The sequence below is a fragment of the Athene cunicularia genome, assembly GCF_003259725.1.
Source record: "Athene cunicularia isolate RWA chromosome 6 unlocalized genomic scaffold, athCun1 chr6_part1, whole genome shotgun sequence".
Lineage (NCBI taxonomy): Eukaryota > Metazoa > Chordata > Aves > Strigiformes > Strigidae > Athene > Athene cunicularia.
The window spans coordinates 23,967,341-23,987,817 of record NW_020799105.1 but is presented as its reverse complement, the minus strand read 5'-3'; the positions used below and the strand labels follow the sequence as shown (position 1 = coordinate 23,987,817).

At 39.6% G+C, this 20,477-nt stretch overlaps 1 protein-coding gene across 1 annotated transcript in view; it reads right to left on the bottom strand.

The window, feature by feature from the left end:
- The window catches only part of DOCK1 (dedicator of cytokinesis 1), a 279,035-nt gene that overhangs the window by 31,344 nt on the left and 227,214 nt on the right, over positions 1 to 20,477 (bottom strand). The window contains exons 40-47 of the mRNA XM_026851564.1: positions 16,899 to 16,988; positions 14,278 to 14,382; positions 10,971 to 11,112; positions 10,732 to 10,810; positions 10,376 to 10,460; positions 8,661 to 8,747; positions 4,922 to 5,098; positions 3,811 to 3,894 (exon numbers count right to left, since the gene is read on the bottom strand). Of these exons, the coding sequence (XP_026707365.1) occupies positions 3,811 to 3,894; positions 4,922 to 5,098; positions 8,661 to 8,747; positions 10,376 to 10,460; positions 10,732 to 10,810; positions 10,971 to 11,112; positions 14,278 to 14,382; positions 16,899 to 16,988 (849 nt within the window). The remainder of the gene's footprint in view (positions 1 to 3,810; positions 3,895 to 4,921; positions 5,099 to 8,660; positions 8,748 to 10,375; positions 10,461 to 10,731; positions 10,811 to 10,970; positions 11,113 to 14,277; positions 14,383 to 16,898; positions 16,989 to 20,477) is intronic.

The following is a 20,477-nucleotide window of genomic DNA, read 5'->3' as shown; positions in this document are numbered from 1 at the left end:
AAATACACAGATGAATTACAGATGAACAAACTCAAGAAATCTTATCAAGATGACTCTCTGTGATTCGGCACTATTTAAATGGAGGCAGTTTCCTCTCCTAAAAGGCTACAAAGAGAAGTAAGAATAACGACAAATTTTTTTACTGGAGCCACTTCTTTGTGCAGCCATATGGATTGGTACTCTACAAAAATTAAGCATTAAAATCGGAAAAACTTCCCTGCTCTGAGTAAGTAAATGAATTTCCAAATTTTTGTAATTATCAAGCCACGCTGTGACCCTCTATTTTGCAGGGATAAGTGGTCATTTGGCCTATTTTTTTAAAAGAACCTGCTGACTTTTTAAATGGATTTTTTCCAAAACCTCAAATTACCAAGATGAGGTACATGCGGGGTCTGAAGCTACAGCTCTGAGATAATTTTTACAAGCAGAAAATGCACTAATGAGCCTGTCCTAGGGATCAGCCATCTCCAACCTAGAAATTTATTACGAGTTGAACGACATTTTTTATAGGGAAATGTCCCAGTCAGGAAGAAAGCAATGTAGATGCTTCCTTCTTGCCCCAAACGGAAGGTGCTAGGGAGGGATTCACTGTTGGTATACACCAGGTATATACCACCAGCCCTGGAGAGCGTTGGGCACGAGGTGAAGCAAAATAATAGGAAGGTTGATGGCCAGGTCTGCTGGAGTGAGTGTGGGCTGGGCTGGGAGAACGTGAGCACCTAAAGGCTGGTGGCCTCCTGGGGCGGGAACTGTGGGTCAAGAGATCGAGCAACAGGCAAGAGGAGACACTGACTATAAGGGAATGAAAGAAGACCAGAAACCACAGAAGAAAAGGCTTGTTATTAATTCAGAGGCTGAATTTAATAAACTTCCCATGGCTTTGCTACAGAAATTCTGTGAGATTTCTGAGTCAGGATATTTGGCGTCCCGGTCCAAGACCACTGAATCCTTTAAATATTTACTAAGAACAAAAGGAAAGGACCTTCGGACTGTTTGACCGTTTCCACTTCACCACCTTCTACCAACTTCAAATCTTCTCCTGCATCTCCTTTCCAGACATTCTGGTGATGAGTTACACTGAATTTTAAACCTGTATGAATTTTTGTTGGATAAGGAGGCGGAATTTTGCCACATTCACGATATTGCCAATTCCTTTGGCTGTGGAATGGTGGGTTTGCTCATGGCTCTATTTCAAAAGACCCCACAGGACACCCTCACCTTCAGAGAGGTGAATGAGAAAGTAAAGGTAACGTAAGTAGCTGAGCTAGAAACAAGTGAGCTGAATGAGAAAGGAAACCAGCTCAGGATAGCGCTTACTCCAAAACTCGAATTTTTGTTGATTTTAACATTATATAAAGTTCCACTGCCAACTTAAAATACTTCCCTGATTATTTTTCTCTTTTTTTAAAAGATCTTGATCTGCTTGGCTGAAAAGAATAAAAAAGCCACACACATTTGAATCATTAAAATGAATATAAAATCTTAAAACTGAAAAGAATATATTTCATAATAATGGCATCATAAAATGTGATCGTAAAAACAGTCCTGTATGATACAGTTCTTTCAGCTACGTAGAAGTAGCACAAGATTTTTTATGTGACATACGAGTTTTGGTATGCTGTAAATATATTAGCTAAATGCAGAGTGACTAATGTCATCAATCATTCATTTCATTACCATCATTTTAATCAATCATTTCATTATCTTCATGTTAAAATAAAAGTTCAGCTTGAAATCATGTAGTCGCGTGGAAGCATTTTTTTTTCTAAGTTTGAAAAGCACCAAGATGGACAGTGTTTTATTAATAATATTTATGTGACATTAATAGACAGAAAAAAGGCATACTTAAAGCTCACAGGAATGTTAAAAGGATAATATCCTGAAGAGCATGAATTCCATAGCACAATGGAGAAAAAGTTAAGGGGACAAATAAAATGAAATTTAACTAGTCAGCTGATCATATGATTGTTAGGCTACTATTTCACATATCCAGATTGATTTATACTGCATAAAGAAAATCTCCGTGTGATTACGAAACTCCAAGCCCCACATTATTGAAAAATGAAAACTCATTTTTGCTTTCAATCACTGTCAAGCCCCTGATGAATTCAGACCCCTGCCTCACTTTGGAAAGTTTCTGTAACAACTCCCTCGCCTGACCCCAGGACTCGGCAGTTGGCTCCCTGCCCCGCTCCCATCCACTGGCGCTGCCTCTGTCCTGAAAATGGAAATAATCTCAGTGGAGGTTTAAATCTTAGGATACGTTAAATGTGTATGGAACATCTAAGGTAATTTAAAAGCCCCGATTTCCACCGTGAAACGGCTGGACCTTTTAGTGAAAAGCACCTGCAGATAGAGAAATACTTTTTTGAACCCTTATCTCTACTTTTCTGGTTCCTATTGTTCTGGAAGTACAAGACCGATGGGAAATTATGTATCTAAACCCACTGAATAATTAAAATAGAGTGTGATTAGCTGCCACACATATTTTCAAATGGCAGTATTATTTTAATACACAAATGGCACCAAGTGAATCTTTGGTGAGAAAAAGTATGTTTGTGATTCATTTGAAGTATCGCCGTCAGAGGCAAAGACAGAGAGCTGACATCAGGTTAGTCTTTTAGGATCAAATTATTTTCCTCTATAAAACATAAAGCTCCTAATATGTAATCTTCTGTAAAAGCTCACCAGAAAATAATATTTTTTTTTTTTTTGAAGACCAAAAGAGTTTTTATTCAGGGATAGTTTTATGGTCTTCAGAGCTTTGTTGCTTTTTTTTTTGTTTGTTTTTTAAATATTAAATTCCATATCTTTGATTCTATTACCTCTAAGATTGAAATCTATAGAAATGTAAATTATTCCCTTTATAATAAAGGCAAAACTGAATATAAAAAGATAATGATGCCCTTTATTCTTCTGTCGCAAAACCACTACCTATCATACCGGTGTTTTTTTTAATTATTACAGAATTATCTTGAGACCACTGGAAAATGTCCAGTATATGACTATGGAACAAAACTGAAATTATTTCTTGTTTGTCCTGAAAAATATCCTTTGGTATATGTACACACAGTTCTTCATGCAAGAGGGTTCTTGCTCCGTCTCAGGCACAGGGCTGGGTTCCATTCCTGGTTCAGGAAATATCAACTGTGCGATCTTACATTTAAATGATTTCTGCTCTAACATGTTGTGATAGAAATACCGGGTAATTTCACATGCTTTATGAATCATTAATGTTTTTGTACATGTTCAGCTACATAGCAAACGAAGCAAAGGTTTCCCAGCATCTAGATCAATTTACTAAATATTTTGCATGCGAGTTAATTTTTACATTTAATAGTCTGTGCTAAAAGGTATTGTAAGTACACATTGGAAGTTTAATAAATGGAAAATATGTTGTTTGAAGGAAAAAAATGAATATATGAAGAAATACCATCCCTGTGCATACAAGCAGGAGGCTGGATTCAGGGTTATGCATTTTATCTAGCTGTCTGAAAACAATTTCTGAAATCAGCCTTAGAAAATTAAAACGCAAACCTAAATTGCCAGTAATACTAACCACCATTATTAGAAAATATTTTCTCATTTCATATAGATGGGATATTTTCACTGCGTTATGGTTACAACAAAGGTTTATCAAATGACAAACGACGTCAGATTAGAAAAGATGAACTTTAGCTCATGTTCCAAGACAGTTTTAAATGGCAATGTAGTCTGTACAGGGTTTAATGTCTGAATTTTCTCAAAAGTGACACTAAACTGTCTTTGTACAGCAGTTGGCACTGACCAACCTGACTTAAATTTTTTTACCTGCCAAGCAATCAGATCCTTCAGTTTTTCAATCTTGTCATGGTCTTCTGGATGCTCGTGCATATATTTTTCAGTAAAAAAAGCCTAGTAAAGAGAGAGAAATGAGCAGTTATTTCAGAAAATGAATCAACGTCTACTACCATGGAAGAATTACCTACAGGAAAGGTAAACGAATCAAACCAAGAGTTCTGCAAATTAGCAGTAATAGCTACAAATGCAAAGTGAAAATCTAGAAAAGAGATACAGAATTTAGCAATGTTTTAAGGTTAAGGCATTTATCTTTTTCAGTCGGTAGAGTAGGCAGATGAGCACGTGGTGATCAAGACCAAACCTCATGGGCAACCCTGCAGAGGACTTGGCACAGCTCTGAAATGCCTTTCTAGCAGTTCCCAGGGTATAAGAAGTTTTAGCTGATGAAACGGGTGAGAGTTACAGCAGGCCATAAATGGATGGATGCAGCAACATGTCTGTCAGCACGTGCCTCCTCCATTTAGATTATGAAATACATGTTTGTGTACGCTAGCTTAATAGGATCAATATTCACAATATATGCAATAGACACAGTGTTTAGAGTTTCCCGATGTTATTATCTTATCCCACATAACTTTAAAAGCTGATGTTGTAAACATGCAGTTAAGAATATTTAGACATTTTTGCAACGCACGGGTATCTGGGAAGCGTGCAACATTTGATTAGTCCTTTAAAAGCTCGTGCATTTGAGAGCAAAGGAGAGAATTGCAGTCGGTTACTTTGGTCACTGAAGTTCACCCAGAAACTTCAGCTCTGACGTCCAAGCACGCAAGAGCACACAGGAGGAATGTCATCAGTCTCAGCATCTCACTCGAGTAAGCAATTAGCCACCATGTCCCTGCCTAAGTACTCTTGGTACTAAACATACCGACTCTTCCTTCAAATGTAGAAAGGCAAAAATGTATCCAAAAATATCAGAAAGACATTAAAAATGGTAAATTTTAAGCTGTGTCCGAAAAAGCACATTTAAGGGGAAACTCACGTAGCGTTTATATACAACTCCCCCCAAAACGTGCCCAGTAGCACTCCAGGAGAGCCCAGGCTCAAAGAAGAGAAGCACTCCAGGACAGATTATTTTTACCTTCTCATAGTTTGTGAACCCTCCCATGACTGCAGGATCCACAATGCCATTAAGCAGCATCGAGAGAGGGTTAATGGGTAGATTTGGATCATTTAAATGCTGTTGAACCATATTATTGATCTTATCGTTCGTTAGCTGCATGGTTTCTATTGCGTTTTCCAGTGGACTGATTTCAACCTAAAATAAAAACAAAAGGGAGGGTTTTTTTTTAATCAAGGAGGAGAGTTTTTAACCTGCCACAGAACAGGCTGTCCACCAAACTACCACGATTAGAAACATTTTAGGCATTTTGGAACAGAAGGTATTTCAACCAATAATTAACAACGGGTGGTTTCAGGCATTTCAATATTTGGTATCTGTATATTGTGGTAACTGAAAGGATAATCAATATCAGTAGAGACAGTTCAAATGCATTTTGCTGCTCTAGGACGGATTACATCCCAGCACAACATCCAGAAAGGCTCTGACAGGAATCACGTGAGGTTTTTTGTGAGGATTATGGAGAACATCGGAGATTACGAGTCAGTGAGTTTTAGCAGTACAAAGAAGATCCAGCTGAACGTAATATTAAGAAAGAAATGCTAACAACATGGGTTTTCTGATGGAAAATGTAATCCTAAGCAGCTCAAAAATCAAGAAGATATTTTTTTCAGCGATTACTTTTCTCTATTTCCAAGGACATCAAGTTTAATATGTTGAAGAGATGACGTCTGAGGTATCTGCTTGTGCTTTTTCCCACGAGGGCACATTCTCTTCATCTGAAGGAACTGAAGGAAGAAATTTTCTTTCTCACACAGCCTGGACTCCAATGGAGAGAGCTCCTCAGATGTCTTCATGGGGTGAATTAGCTCTTATACTGTGTAAAACCTTCTTTATTTTAACCGACTGATTTCCAACTATTCTTTATGACCAGATACTGTGTCTTTCAGAATGACAGTTGGTCATGTCGAAAAAACAGTATTAAAACATTTAAAATATTGCTGAAATATGTACATTTAGTGAATGGGCTAAGAATGACTAACTTGCAGCAACCCAGAGTGTAGACAGTCCTCACTGGAAGACACAGCCTACTTACATTAAATAAATCATGTGGTAGGAATAAAAAAAGGAAGGTTAATTGAGGCCTGTGAGGAAAATGTAAGTGTATATTTGATTACACCCTAATTTACATAAATGCTACATAAACAAAGAAGCACTTCTACCTGGCTATCAGTTGCTTACCATGTTTCTGAGAACCACTTATAATCAAATCTCTTTAGTTGTTACTCTTACACCTGCCGTCTGATTACATCAAGGATGTTTTAATTAGCATTTTAAAAAAGCAGGCCTGGTGAATTATTCTGGAAGGCAGGTAACGAGCCTGATGTTTGTGCTGTGGCTGCGGAGCAGAGCAGGCGCAGACAGACAGACAGACAGACGACGACCACATTCAGAGCTGAACGTGCTACGGGTGGAATTTGGGCTGGGAAAGTAAGAGCTCATTCAGCATCTGATTCAGCCAGAACCGCTGCTAACATCATCCGCTAAATTTAGGATGCTGTCATTTGTATTAATGGGCTTGCAATAATTTGTTGATGAACCATTGCTTTTAAAGCTCTGGAATATCTACAGAAATTAGCACTCATTGAGCTGACAGACATCTTTTTTGACTTTTCTGTATCGGCAATCATGGCTTTCTTTCTCATTCTTTCTTTTACTACTCTTATAATTCTCCCTCTAAATTTTTAAAGCAGATGGAGAACTGTAGTTCCCATCCTATTACTATAAACTGTGCTTTGGAACTTACTGAAAGCTATTTATTAAAAATATCTATACTTGTAAATTATAAGCCTTGTCTCAAGTAGCTTGCTAACTCTGGACACCACACGATCTACTCAGGGCAAACAGAAATTACATACCCCTGACACATTTACAACACTAAAAATATTAAATATCAAAACAAAATAAAGATTAGTATTTGTACTGTTTAAACCAAGTGCAATTCAAAATCCAGTTTCTAATTCACCGGCTGGCTTCAATAAATTTTTCCCCTACAACTCCTTGTATCCAGCTAAAACAAATCAGATACAGAATAATGAATGTGTACCACAAATTTCTTGCAGATAATGAACAGATTGAAAAGCTTCAGGTAAAAGCACTCATAAGGAATTTTAAAAGCAAATAGATTTAAGGAAATTATGCATGTTCCTATGGGTTACGTAACACAGCACACCACATTTATTAGATCACTCAGTCCTCTCTCCGCACTGATTCCATATGATTTCACCTCTTCCTTTAAAGATGTTCTAGTTCCATCGATGAAATACGAAATGTGCAAAGCTCCTTTAATTCATCGTGTTTAGTAAAACATCAATAACAGCTGTATCCATAATCAAAATTTAGCATCGCAGGGATGTGAACCTTGTGATCGTGCTTCCAGCATTTTAGCTGACGGGAATCTTGAAGAAACTCAATACCAATTTTGTAGTAACTACGCCAGAGCTAGGTCAAAAGTTACCCATTGCTGTCTTCCCACATATTATTAAGTTCCATTCTGGTATCATTTTTTAGCTATGCAACTAATATCACCCTTACTTACAAAGCTTACAGAAAGCTCCCTCCCAGGATTTACGCACATTTCGACCACGAGCACCGCGTTAAAGGTGTGTGTATACAAACTGCCTGCATAAAGCAGCCTGCCAGGCTGTGCTCTTAACTTGTAAGGAAAAGAGACTTTCATCAGATTTGCCAGCCTTCATAAACAACACTTTTTGCAATCATGAAGATAAATACAATCTTCTCTATCAGGATTATATTGAAAATACAAAATTCATTAAAAATTCAATGTATTTTATTCAGCTGCCTATTACTGTCAAACATCACATTCATATTCTGTTACTATAGATACCATAGTAATTTTCTGCATTACTTCTGTTCATCTAAATACAACTGTCCAACATAACCTCAATGGAGCAATGAAAAAGGTTTTAATTAATCATATGCAAATCGTTCTTTTCCTTTAAAAATAAGCCTCACAAGAGAGATTTCAAAACTGCAGTAACAATGTTTTTATTGCTACTTAAAAATTACAGCTGCATAAGAATAATTTAATCTTAAGGGCGTTTAATGGATATGACTTATCTAAACAGTCTAAATGGTAGAACAGAGAAATGCGTAATTTGGAGTTACTCCGTGAGGTTGCTGGGGTGTGTTTGAGCTAAGTGTGGAAGAAGAAGCAAAACTGACCTTTAATCACGAACAATAAGTAGGGAAGAAACGCAGACAAATTCAATACATTTGATTATACGGTATATTTTGAATATATCACAATCGAAACACCAAAATCCTCTTTTTGAAAATGCAGACTAATTTCATTTCGATGTAGTCAGGTTCCCCTACACCACCTCGGGTTGCTCTTCATTTTAGGCACATGGCTTAACTCTGCAGGCTCTAATGGCTCACCTGCTGGAAGCCAGAAAGAAAAGTACTTCAAGCACTTGATCGGACCTTGCCCTAAAGGCCTGGAAGAGTCAGCCCGCATTGTCTTCTCTCAGGAGTGGAAAAGCATTACTTGAGCACCCTCAGTCAATAATCAGCATCCTCAGCAAGCAAGCTGCCCTTGTCTTAGGGTGCCAGATATAGTCACATTGATTGCTTGTTCACAGAACTGAAGCACAGTCATACAGAAATATAAATGCTCCCTGGCTGTATAAGAGCCCCATTCTTTTATGCAATCTCAATAAAGCCAAATTGATCTTACCATGAAAACTGATTTGACTTCAAACCACCTCAGAATCCCTGGTAATTTATACGCTGTCACATAGATGGTTCTCTCAATCCACATGTTCTGCAAATAGAACATAAACATCACGTTATCAGATTGAGAGCTTTTATCTTAAGCAAAGCCTTAAAACATTATAATCAGGAAAAGGAGCCTCTGTAGGACAGGCATTGCGAAGCCGGGGGGAAATTTCCAACTCTATCTGCTTGGGGAGATGATGGAGGCTCACTAATTTAAATCTGATGATACATGATTTAGTAGAGAACCACTGCTCTCCCACCAAAGGAGGACACTATGTAAAAGATTCACTGGGTTTACCGGACTGTCATTTTTTCCTATGAGAGCTTTTAAGGACCATCCTCTAAAAAAATATAACATCTTGATACAGGGGAAGCTTCTCCCCAGCAGGGCAGAGGGGCTGAGGGATGGGCTGTCTCCATCCTCTGAGGTTTCAGGACTGTGGGGGAAAGCCCCGAGCAGCCAGGCCTGACCCCAGAGCCTGCCCTGCCTGGAACAGAGGGTGGACCTGAGCCCTCCCGAGGTCCCTGACCTGCAAGTCCCGACCTGGATTTGTGATTCCATGATTTCATCTGAGCTGCAAACTCCACCGGCTTTGCTATAGCACCTCCTCACTGGTTTGAATTTAAGGATATGTGATTTAACATTTCCTCCTCTACATGCCTTTATTTGCTTCATAACCAATGTCAAAGACATCTCTTGATCCCATTTTGTTAGAACTGGTATATATCGGTCATTCATCTCATTTATTGTGAGGCTTTTTAAAAACAGACTTGTTTGTTCCATCCTCCATTAACAGAAGAAGAGCTTTCAAAGTGATTTAGATAAACCTACGTATATTTTTTTATCTATACACAAAGCATATTGAAAAAGAGGGCTTCATGCCTCCTCAGCTAAACCCACATAGCTTAGCAAATTAGCAATTTTTGCTATAACAGCCACCAAGAGAAGCCAAAGACACTGGAGAGGTTTCCGAATGAACACCCAATCTTAGCTGTAGGAAACCAAATACTCAGCATTTATTGGCACATTGATTAGACTGGAGCCTACTACTACACAGAAAACCAAGATCTTCACTCAGAAATGATGCATTAATTTATTACTTTAATTACTACTACTACTTTACTACTAACTGCGCCCACTAGAACCCCTGTGAATAAAATAGTGTCTATAAAAAAGAAAAGGCAATCAACTTGATGTAACCTGTTGTAAACATTTTGATGAATACAAGCTGTGCTCAAAGGGAGTTTTATTGACCATTAGATGAAACAAATGGTTTAGCAACAAAAAAAAAAAAAAAAAAAAAAAAAAAAAAAAAAAAAGTACTGCTGCAAAAGATTTTTACAAGATACCTGATTAGAATCTGCATGACAAGACAAGTATTGGCAAAGCGCATCTATCCTTTCAGGTATAACGATTTTAAATTTCTTTCTCAAAATAGTTGGTTTTTAACAAAATAAATACAGCTTTGTCTGCTTTTTCTAGTGGTATAAACCAGAACGTGATAAATTGGTTTGAGTTTTAATGAAAAATAATCACATTTAAACCTAGAATTTGTTCTTGAACAAGCAAATATAACGAATGGCTCAGATTCTCAAAACGAAGGGGAAGAAACAAGAAAACCCCCAAAGTGTTCAAAAGTATTTTTTTTTATTTTATTTTTTTTTTTTTTTTACCGCAAATTCATTGTCTGGGTTTTTCTCTCCTTTTCGAACAGGCCGTGAATACTCAAACCGTTGGACTTCGTTCACCCTATAGAAACTGAAAAAAAGGAAAAGCACGATGAAAATCAAATGCTATCTGTTTGGAAATTGCTGCTAAACTGTATTACAAGGTAAAAAGTTTCTGCATGAACATAAAATGCTTATGGGACCACTGTTTTCCAGGGGGTGGATGGAATCTCTGCTAATATTAAGAATACCCATGGAATGTTCTGGCAATTACCACCCTCCTTGGCTGTGTAGTGGTTTGCTATACAACAGCAAGAATTATAAAGGAGACTGATAAAATTGCAAAACCAACCTAAACTCACCTCACGATTTGTTCTGACACTGGCCTGTGGAATTTAGATGGTAAATCCAGTTTGGGCTTTACAGTAAAGCACTGAATATCTGAAATCAGGGGTTAAGAACTGAAAAGCGAGTTTCAGTCACACAGTACAACAGGAACACGAACAAAGGACGGAACAACAAAATTAACACATTCCACCCCTAAAGCCAGAAGTCTGGGCCGTAAATCCTCGATGCGTGTGGCCGTACAACCCAAGGATACACTGCCCGGAGGAGTTTTTAATGTCATCGCCTGGTGGAGATGTTGTTTTCATTTTTTCTGCGTTTGGAAACTGAGTCAACAGCCTTGCTTCGAAGTCTTCACGACGTTCATACTCCTTTCCCCGGTAAATGAAGACTTTGTTCTGGAAACAAATCAAGAGGTGAAATCCTAATCCTTAGCAATGAACTGGGATCCCAGAAGCGTTGACTCCAATGCTGTTAAGTGAGAAATTTTGCACCCCTCACACCATGATATAATCAATAGTTGACAAATATTTAATGCCGATTCAGTAGAGCACAAATGGATTTCCTTACCTGTAATTCAGTGCTGAGATCATCAAGCACGTGCTTAGCTTTAGGCGTATGTATAAACTACACCCAATTCAACAGGATCCAAATACATGATTTAAAGAATCTATAAAACAGGTGCCCACTGAAAATGTATTCAGACTAATTATGTCCTCTGCCAAATCCGAGATCTTTCTCTGCAATTCCTCTCATCCACCTTCCCCGGCTAAAGGTGGAATGCACGTAAATAAGCAGAATTAGGATTTTATACACAAACATTTATTAAAAGGCACTGAGACAAGCGAGCAAGAGTAGCAGAGAAAAGTATAAACAGAAAATGGTGCTAATTTTAGGAGGAAGGTACAAAGATACTGATGCTTTCTGGAAGACTGATACACCCTAGACTTCCTATCAGTCTATTAGATTCTTGCCGTTGTACAGTTGCCTGCAGACAGCATAACTTTATATTACGTATATTGTATTTCTAAGTATTGGCTTCTTCTTTTCACAATAAAGAAAATTAAGATATATTTTATACGTTCCATCTATATACTGAACGTGCACATTAAATTCTAAAGAAAAATGTAAAACACAACTTGCATATTTTTAACTGATCAAACATATTAAAGAAAGTTTTGATATGAATGTAACACTTGCATCTGAACGTGCATACTCTCATTATTCATCTCAAAACGAACATTTGGTGAAAAAATTAGACAGCACTTTTTAGAAAAAGGATGTTTAGGACTTGGGGCAGAAAACGGGAATAGTTTACATTTATCCAGTTGGGTTTAGTTCTGCAGCAGCGCCCTTTGAAATGCACAGATGAAAGAATACTCTCTATTCTGGGGAAAAAAGAAAGAAGAAAAAAGGGCAGATGCCTAAGAATTGTGTATATACCTGTAATTCATGTCTATATACCTGTAATTCACAGGAAAAAATCCGAAAGAAAAAGCCTGTATTGAGGAATTTCTCAATCAGCAAGGCACTTTATAGCTTATTTTTCAGAGTTTTTACCGCTCATTTATTACAAACTGACCAGTCCACGAGGCTTTTGTAAACCGATGTGTTTGCCTGCACTTAAAAAAAAAACCCATTCAGCTGTGAAGAGAAGAAGCAGTTCCATGTAACATCCCGGATTAACGCGGTTGTGCATCGCATCCCTCTGACTCTGCAGTTGAACACAGCGCTTAGCAGGAGAGCTGTGGTGTGCTCTCTGTGATTTTGTCTTTTTACGGGGCTGAGTTAAAGCCGAGACAGGCTCACCCCTGGCTACTGCTGTGCCCGTTGTGACCCCAGAGCAACCCCTCTCCTGTTTGCAGCCCTGGACCGCTGGATATTTGTGATGTTTCTAGAGGATCACGTTGCACTCTTGAGAGCAACTGTACCTGTGATAAAATTCCACAACAACTCACAGCCACAATCCCCTTTGCAAAGTTGTCAGTGATTTTATTGTACATTCATCGTTTTAAAGATTCCTGATAACACGAGTCTTCCCTATAGCAGTGTCATAAAATCGTTGTTCAGCTGGAGAAGAGAAGGCTGCGGGGAGACCTTAGAGCGGCCTCCCAGGGCTGAAAGGGGCTGTGGGAAAGGGGGGGGACTCTGGATCAGGGGTGTGGGGATAGGACAAGGGGTCATGGGTTTAAACTGAAAGAGGGGAGATTTAGATGAGATCTAAGGCAGAAATTCCTCCCTGTGAGGGGGGTGAGGCCCTGGCACAGGCTGCCCAGAGAAGCTGTGGCTGCCCCCTCCCTGGCAGGGTTCAAGGCCAGGTTGGACGGGGCTTTGGGCAACCTGGGCTGGTGGAAGGTGGCCCTGCCCCGGGCAGGGGGGTGGGACTAAGATGATTTTTAAGGCCCCTTCCAACTCAAACCATTCGATGATTCTGTGATTCTACAATTAAGTGAAAGGTTTATTTCTCAGGATTTTTTAAAGCCTTTCTCTACTTTATTTTAATAAACCATGAAAGACCAGCTAACAAGTACATGACAAACCCAGCTTTATCAGCACTCGCTGGATTCATCTTGCTCCTGGTATTTATTATGACATAATCTGAGAGAGTTAAGATGCAATAACTCAGTTATAAGCAGAAACTCATCTCCTAAATGAGTATTTCCAGGAGGAAACCTACCACCAGCCCCTGGCCTGAGAGTAAATCTCTCTGAGTCTCCTGGACTCAGAGAATAATCTGAGAATAGTAATAATTTCTTTTTTTCTTGAACTGCCTTAATCTACTCTAACTCCTCCACAGGGAGAGTCTCTTTCCAAATTGAAAATCCTCAGCTTTTAAGAGAGGTATGAGCAGCACAGCAGCTAAATAGCTAACGTGTTATTTCCATGTCACTGACTGCCAAGTGCAGGGACTCACGATAGAGGTGTTCAATCCCTACCCTTCTTTAGCTCCTAACTCAACTCCAGAGCAATCCTGGTATCAGGAAAAAAAAAAAAAAAAAAAAAAAAAAAAAAAAATCTAAAATGTTACTAGATTTACATTGCTGGCATCAACCACGTGACATATGTTTTAAATTGACACATGACTCAAGAAAATCAATGCTAAAAGATTGCTTTTAAAGGTATCACACACATCTCTGATATTCATTTTAGTGACTATGCTGGAAAGGACACTCCCATGGAAACATGGTGACATACAAAAGGTTTCTCTATCATACTCATATATTTATATACACACCTGTCAGGCAAAAATGTCACCATTTCAGATGGTGCTGCTTATTACCCTGATTTAGGGATTGGGTGATTTATCTTCATTTCTAGTGATACCCTCAAGAAGTATAAAGTATTGGGTATGTTTGAAGAAAAAGCTTCCCTACCAAAATTCAACTATTCAATATTAGAAACTGGACAGGAAAAAAATATGACGTTTGTGTTATACACCTGAAACCCAACCATCAGTGTTAGGTAAATTGTAAGTAACGGACTGTACTGGACTTCCTGCACAGCCATTGCCAAAGCAGGAAACCTTGCTACGGTCTATGGAAAAAGGTTGGACACTTACTTACCCTTATGAATGTTGGAAATCCCTGGCCGTAGTATCCAACAGCGAAATAGTCTGGTTTTGGTCTTATCACTTTCACAATGTTTTCATAGAACTGAGCTTGCTTCCTCTGCAAAATAAATAGGAGGAATTTTAATGATCTAAATTTTAAGGAGATTCCTTATACTTAAGATAAAGAACTCTTTTATGTGTATCTCTAATTTAAAGATGTCCATGTTTCATTCGTCCCTTTTTCTTCACCTTTCTATCAAATATATGCTAATATTTTGAAATACTAGACTGTAGCCATTATTTTTAAGCTCATCTTGGTGAACCTCACTGGTCCATATCCAATACCCCAATTCTGACGAGGCCAGGAATTCACAAGGCAGCCTGAATTCCCTTCGGCTGTGACACTGCTGATGCCGAAACACTGGAACGGTGAAGCACGTACCGCCCAAGCCAGCTCATCTCAACTGTGCTGATGTCTCAGTTTTCGGCTGCTACACTTCATTACATTTTTCTGCTATTTCTTTTCCATATTTACAACTATTTCTTTGCACATGGAACGCATGCAGTTGAGAATGCAGAAAAATTTCACTTTTGGAAAAAAATACACACATGTCAGACACCGTCTGTTTTCAAAGCATAATCCTTCTTTTATCTCAAAGGATGAAATAATAAGAATTGTGCAGCTTATTTGCTCATTAACTTATTTTTTAGTCTATTAGTTTCTGTAAGAGAATAAATTCTGATTTGAGGTGAGCTTTACTACTCTCCTCTACAAGAGGTAACAGTGAATGGCAAGAAGACTTCAAAGACCCAAATCTGTCGTGTATTTCTCAGTTCACCAGTAGCAAAAAATATTTTGTCATTTGTGAATTGTATTAGAGTCTAATATTTAATATTGCTGGAATAAAAGAGACAATAGGGAGAACAGAAAGAAACAAGAAACTTAAATTTTACTGTGGGGGGGAAAAAAGAGCTAGCATGCTAATGCTATTCAGCATGGGGTATATGAGACCTGGCTCAGGTGGGAGCATGAATTTTGATCTTTGCCTTATTGTGGATGAATGCCCAATGCACGCAGGTACTTATTTTTTGTGACATCTCTCTCAGTTTCTCCTGTGTGATAAATAAAGAGCAGATAAACTTGGTTGTCTGATGTGAGAACTGGATGTTCTGGGTCTCCCCTATTAGAAGAGGGAGAAACTCCATTTTCAGACGCAGATTATACCACTGGTTTACACCACTGCCTGAAATTATGCAACTTAATGTAAATAATGACATATTTACTGTGCAAGAGAAATGGTGAAAAATATATAACTCGGTGTTATTAGCTACAATGTATAAAGTGTAAATTCAGGCTCTTCCAAAACAGATTCAGTATGGTAAGTAAAAAGGGGTTGCCTTTGTGACAAAGCCGTTCATGTCCCACGTGCAAGAGTAAAGGAGATGGAAAATTAAAAATAAGGTACTCAGAGAGTAGCTACCCACTAGTGAATAATCATATCTGACACATGAGCATCATTTCTAGGTGAGGAAAAATTTCTACCAGATTCCTTTTATATCAAAACGAAAAATATTCTCTACTGACCACAGCCCTACCAACAGTGGTGCAGGCAGCAGGCCAAGGACGACCCTTCTGGCACACCACAGCACCTGAGGAACGCTCTGCGTACGCATCCCTTCCCTCCTGCAGTAAAAAGCAACGTGGAACCAGGCTCCAGATTTGTTAGACAAGTCAATACAACCAGTCTGACACTAAAACCAGGTAAAGTGCCACATAAGGAGAACCATCAAAAAGGGCTATAAATTCAGCTCTAGGGAACTGGACAAAACAAAGTGATGTAAAGGGGTGAACAAAGCATGAAATCGAGAGAAGTGGGATTTACCTTTATTCTTTCCTCCCCAAGAAGGGAGATATTCTGGGGAGATGGGGATGAGATGCTTCTGGGGAGATGGCTCCTACCCTCCCTCAAACTGAGCACTGGTGTCATTGGAGAAAGAGGGTGCAATGACACCGTAGTAAGGGATCAAGCAGATAAAAAATTCAAAGAAATTAAGGAGTCTGGTGAGTACAAAGGTAAAACGTATCAAGAAGTCAAGGCTTTTCAGAACCAAACTGGAATCATGTCCCAACTCCTGTGAAAATGGTTGAGAAGTTATGAGGGACAATGACAGCTGCCATTTATCATTTTGGAGAAGAACGGGAGGAAAAAAAAACGGTGCAGGCAAAATGAATGGGTAACATCAGGGCAAAAATAACTGACTCTAGCCATGAATGCTTGGGGATTATTCATACCTAAAAAAAGAAACGTGAATATGGAAAGACACTTGAGAGAGAATGGGGATTTTTTCATGTTCCCATTTATATTTAAATTCCAAATTTCCTTTTATACCCCAAATAAATCAGCTTAACATTATCAAAATATTTTTCTTTCAGCTAAAAAAAAAAAAAATCTCAATCTTTTTCAGACACTCCAGTGGTAGCCAGTTAATCAACATTCGTCCAACAAAGCCAAAGAAGGCATCTATTTCTGCATTTTACTGACATAAGAGAGATTTTCAATAGAATTTTAAAAGCTTAGAAATACTGAAAAAATTGTTGCAGTGTCTATGTCATTAAAAAAAACCCAAACCTACCAGCAGTTCACTGAGTTGTTCATAATCAAACATTTCATTTTCATACTGTTCTGCAAGTTCTTTACCCAAGGCAATGGCCTCTTCCCACATCTGTTGAAAAAAAACCCAAACAAACAAACCACAGAACAACAAAAAACCTGAATTACAAACCTTGGTTAAACAATAACATTGAAATAAAATAAATCTTAACAAAGCACAATAAAATGAATTGTGTCACATGCCTGCAAACAGCGTGCATCTGATATGCCAAATAGCTGTGGCAGCGTTACCCACGTCTCTATTTGATGCATATCAAGGAAAATGATCAAATTGCTTCAGAAATAAAATTATTCCTGCTAGCCCAACTAGATATCCAATAATGTGTAAACACGACCTGGCCTCAAAGACACCCAAAACCCAGGACTTGGGATAAATGCTGTTGATTGATTATAGTTCATCATCACCTCTCCCTCCCTCTAATATCTATAATCTATATTAGACAGGACAGGCAATTTGCAGATGCTGCTTTGAACAAATATTCATTATATTTCCATTGGGTTTTTTTTCCTCTCTTGTTCTTCAACCATGAAATTCAGCAGCCGTCTCAACTGACCCAAAGAAATTTAACAATATCCTTCAACTCCTCAGAAGCCAACAATCTTAATGAGGAGCAGCAAGAATGTTTTTAAATGTGTATTTCTCACATTTTTCTATTCTAAATATAAAGAACTACTCAACCCCCAAAAGTTGCTTAAATTATCACACCAGGCTATGTAAGATCAAGCTTGATGATTTTTCTCTGCTACTGAAATTTGGCTGGCACTGCTGACCTCACTTTATTTAAAAAAAAAAAAAAAAAAATCTATTTGGTTTGTATTACCCTTCATCTTACATTTAAATCCCCTGTCCACACCACTCAGTTCTCCTCTCAGCATCAGGCCACACAGTCCTTACCCCGGTGCAACACCGAGATGGCTGCAGCTGCCCAAGAGCAGTCGGATGAAGGAGGGCTGAGGAAAAGGGCTGAACATGTTTCCCCATCGCTCCCCGAAAACATCCACCTTTGGGAACGAAAAGCTTGAGGTGAAGCACCACAACTTCCAAAGATGGTGGGAGCTGGGTGCTGGGGAGGGAGAAGGGGAACAGCCTCAACCGAGTCCTGCACCCACCCCATACAGACGCCCCAATCCCATCTTCTTTACAGCATGGAGTAAATAAGAAGTATTTTACAACCCCAGACACCCTGAAAACCAAAATCCCCCCAAACAGACAAATGAAATCCCACCACTCAAAGACCAAAATCAACGTTGGGTGAATTGCATTTGTCTTTTGATCTGCAAGTTAAAATCATGTTGCTTTGCATATCAGGAAGACTTGGAAAAAAAATAAGACTTTTAGGAAAACTCCTCATTCTAGCTGCTGATTTAAAAATACAAGTAAAACACTGAGCATTCATACGACTGTCAGTATGACCAAGGCTGCTGTCAGCACTGGCCAAGGAGTCAGGCAGGGCACAGCTATGTGTGATTTAGTGGCACAAACACCAGACTGGGACCTAGAATATCTTTTTTTTTTTTTTTTTCCCTAGGAATTGGCAATTTGGAGCCCAGCCAGGCTCAATACTCAGTAAGCCTCCCCCCGCCCCCGGAATGTGCCAATGCCACAAAAGCAAGACGTGGCTCAGGTCCCACCGGTGTGCCCTCTGTCTCTGCTCCTCCCTGGAAACGAGGAGCCAATTTTCAAGTGGAGGGCACCCATCCTGCAAACCCAAGGATGGACTGAAAAATTGTCCTGGCAGACTGAGAGGGAAGCAGCAGCCTGAAGAAGCTGGGAGCTACTGATGGTGGAGGAGATGAGGAGTTGCAAAAGGAAAAATAGTTATGGGAGACTGCAGAAAGAAAGGACAGAGATTTATGCTCTCAAAGTATGGGAGTGAAGTGAAGAGAAAATATGGGCCTGAAACTACATTGGTACGGCTGAGTGAGGGAAAATGAGCTTTTGAGTTCTCAAGAAAACAAATTGGCAGATGCTTGGGCAAGCAGAGACTGAGCGGTGACCTAATCTGAGACAGAAATGTGATGGATACTCACAAGGGGCAGAGCCTGGTACCTACATTAACATTTCCTTACAGCTCCATGTGATGTTTGACCCCTTCTCTTGATTTTTCTCATTTCTACAACAAGGTTCATAATATTATTTATCTAGGGAAGAGGACTGGAATGAGCATGAGTTACCTCATGTTTGTAAAGTGCCTTGAAGGTGAAAAAAACGCATCAGAATGACTAATTACAATCACCGTAATGAGGGATCACGTCTGCAGGAAATCACAAGGCGGATTGTACACTCTGCAACGCAATTTTTGTCAACGGAAGGATCTACATTTTTTTATCTGTATTATGAATCCAATCTACAATGATGATACAGAGCAGATTTCATTTCTAAACAAAAATTAACATGAGTTTAAGAGCAAAAGCGTATTTGAAGAAAATGGAGTACATTTTCACATCCTAGGCTGAGTTGCTCTTGACTCCGAAGAGCAATACACTACCGATGTACAGAAACTAAAGTAATATTCAGTGGTTTGGTAAGTCAGCAAGTGAAACCTTTCAAAATCACTTAACCTTTCTTGCTATTCACTGTCATTTTCTCTTTTAACTTCAGTCATCCATAACTTCTGCATATTTCCACTTCAAAGAAAATGGTGTTACCATAATTTTCCTTGCCCTGGTTCTGTTTGTGTGTTCCAGATTTAACCAGTCCCTCTCCAAACCCAGAGCACTTCTACTCTCTTTTCTGTTGTGAATATATTTATAGATGATCTCAGGCAAACAGTTTTGGAGCTGAACGAGACTGGAAATAAATGGAAGTCTAAATAATTTTAGATTTGCATCGACACTGTAAACAAACTCATTCAGTTCCTCCACTGAATCCCGGATAAGCACAGACATTGTGACGCGTTTCCAAAGCACGTCTGGCAACTCAAAACACGGGCTCAGTGCTCAGGCTGTGTGACATTTAACGCTAACTAACTGCACCTGATCATCACGAGGCAGGGGATTCTGGATGAGCAGTGGGAGGAGAGGAGCCCAGCGGGCTCAAACGCCGTGTTGGGGTTGCTCAGCATGAGTGCCATCGTGCCACTGCGGCTCTGTGGCCCACGGGTCACCACAGCGAGCCCGACCCGGACTGTCATCCTGGAGCCCATCAGCACCTCAGGAAGCACATGGACCTGCTGGTTGGAGCGGGGCCAGAGGAGGCCATGAAGATGCTCAGGGGCTGGAGCCCCCCCTGTGAGGACAGGCTGAGAGAGCCCGGGGGTTCAGCCTGGAGAAGAGAAGGCTGCGGGGAGACCTTAGAGCGGCCTCCCAGGGCTGAAAGGGGCTGCGGGAAAGGGGGGGGACTCTGGATCAGGGGTGTGGGGATAGGACAAGGGGTCAGGGTTTAAACTGAAAGAGGGGAGATTTGGGTTGGATCTAAGGCAGAAATTGTTCCCCGTGAGGGGGGTGAGGCCCTGGCACAGGCTGCCCAGAGAAGCTGTGGCTGCCCCCTCCCTGGAAGGGTTCAAGGCCAGGTTGGACGGGGCTTTGGGCAACCTGGGCT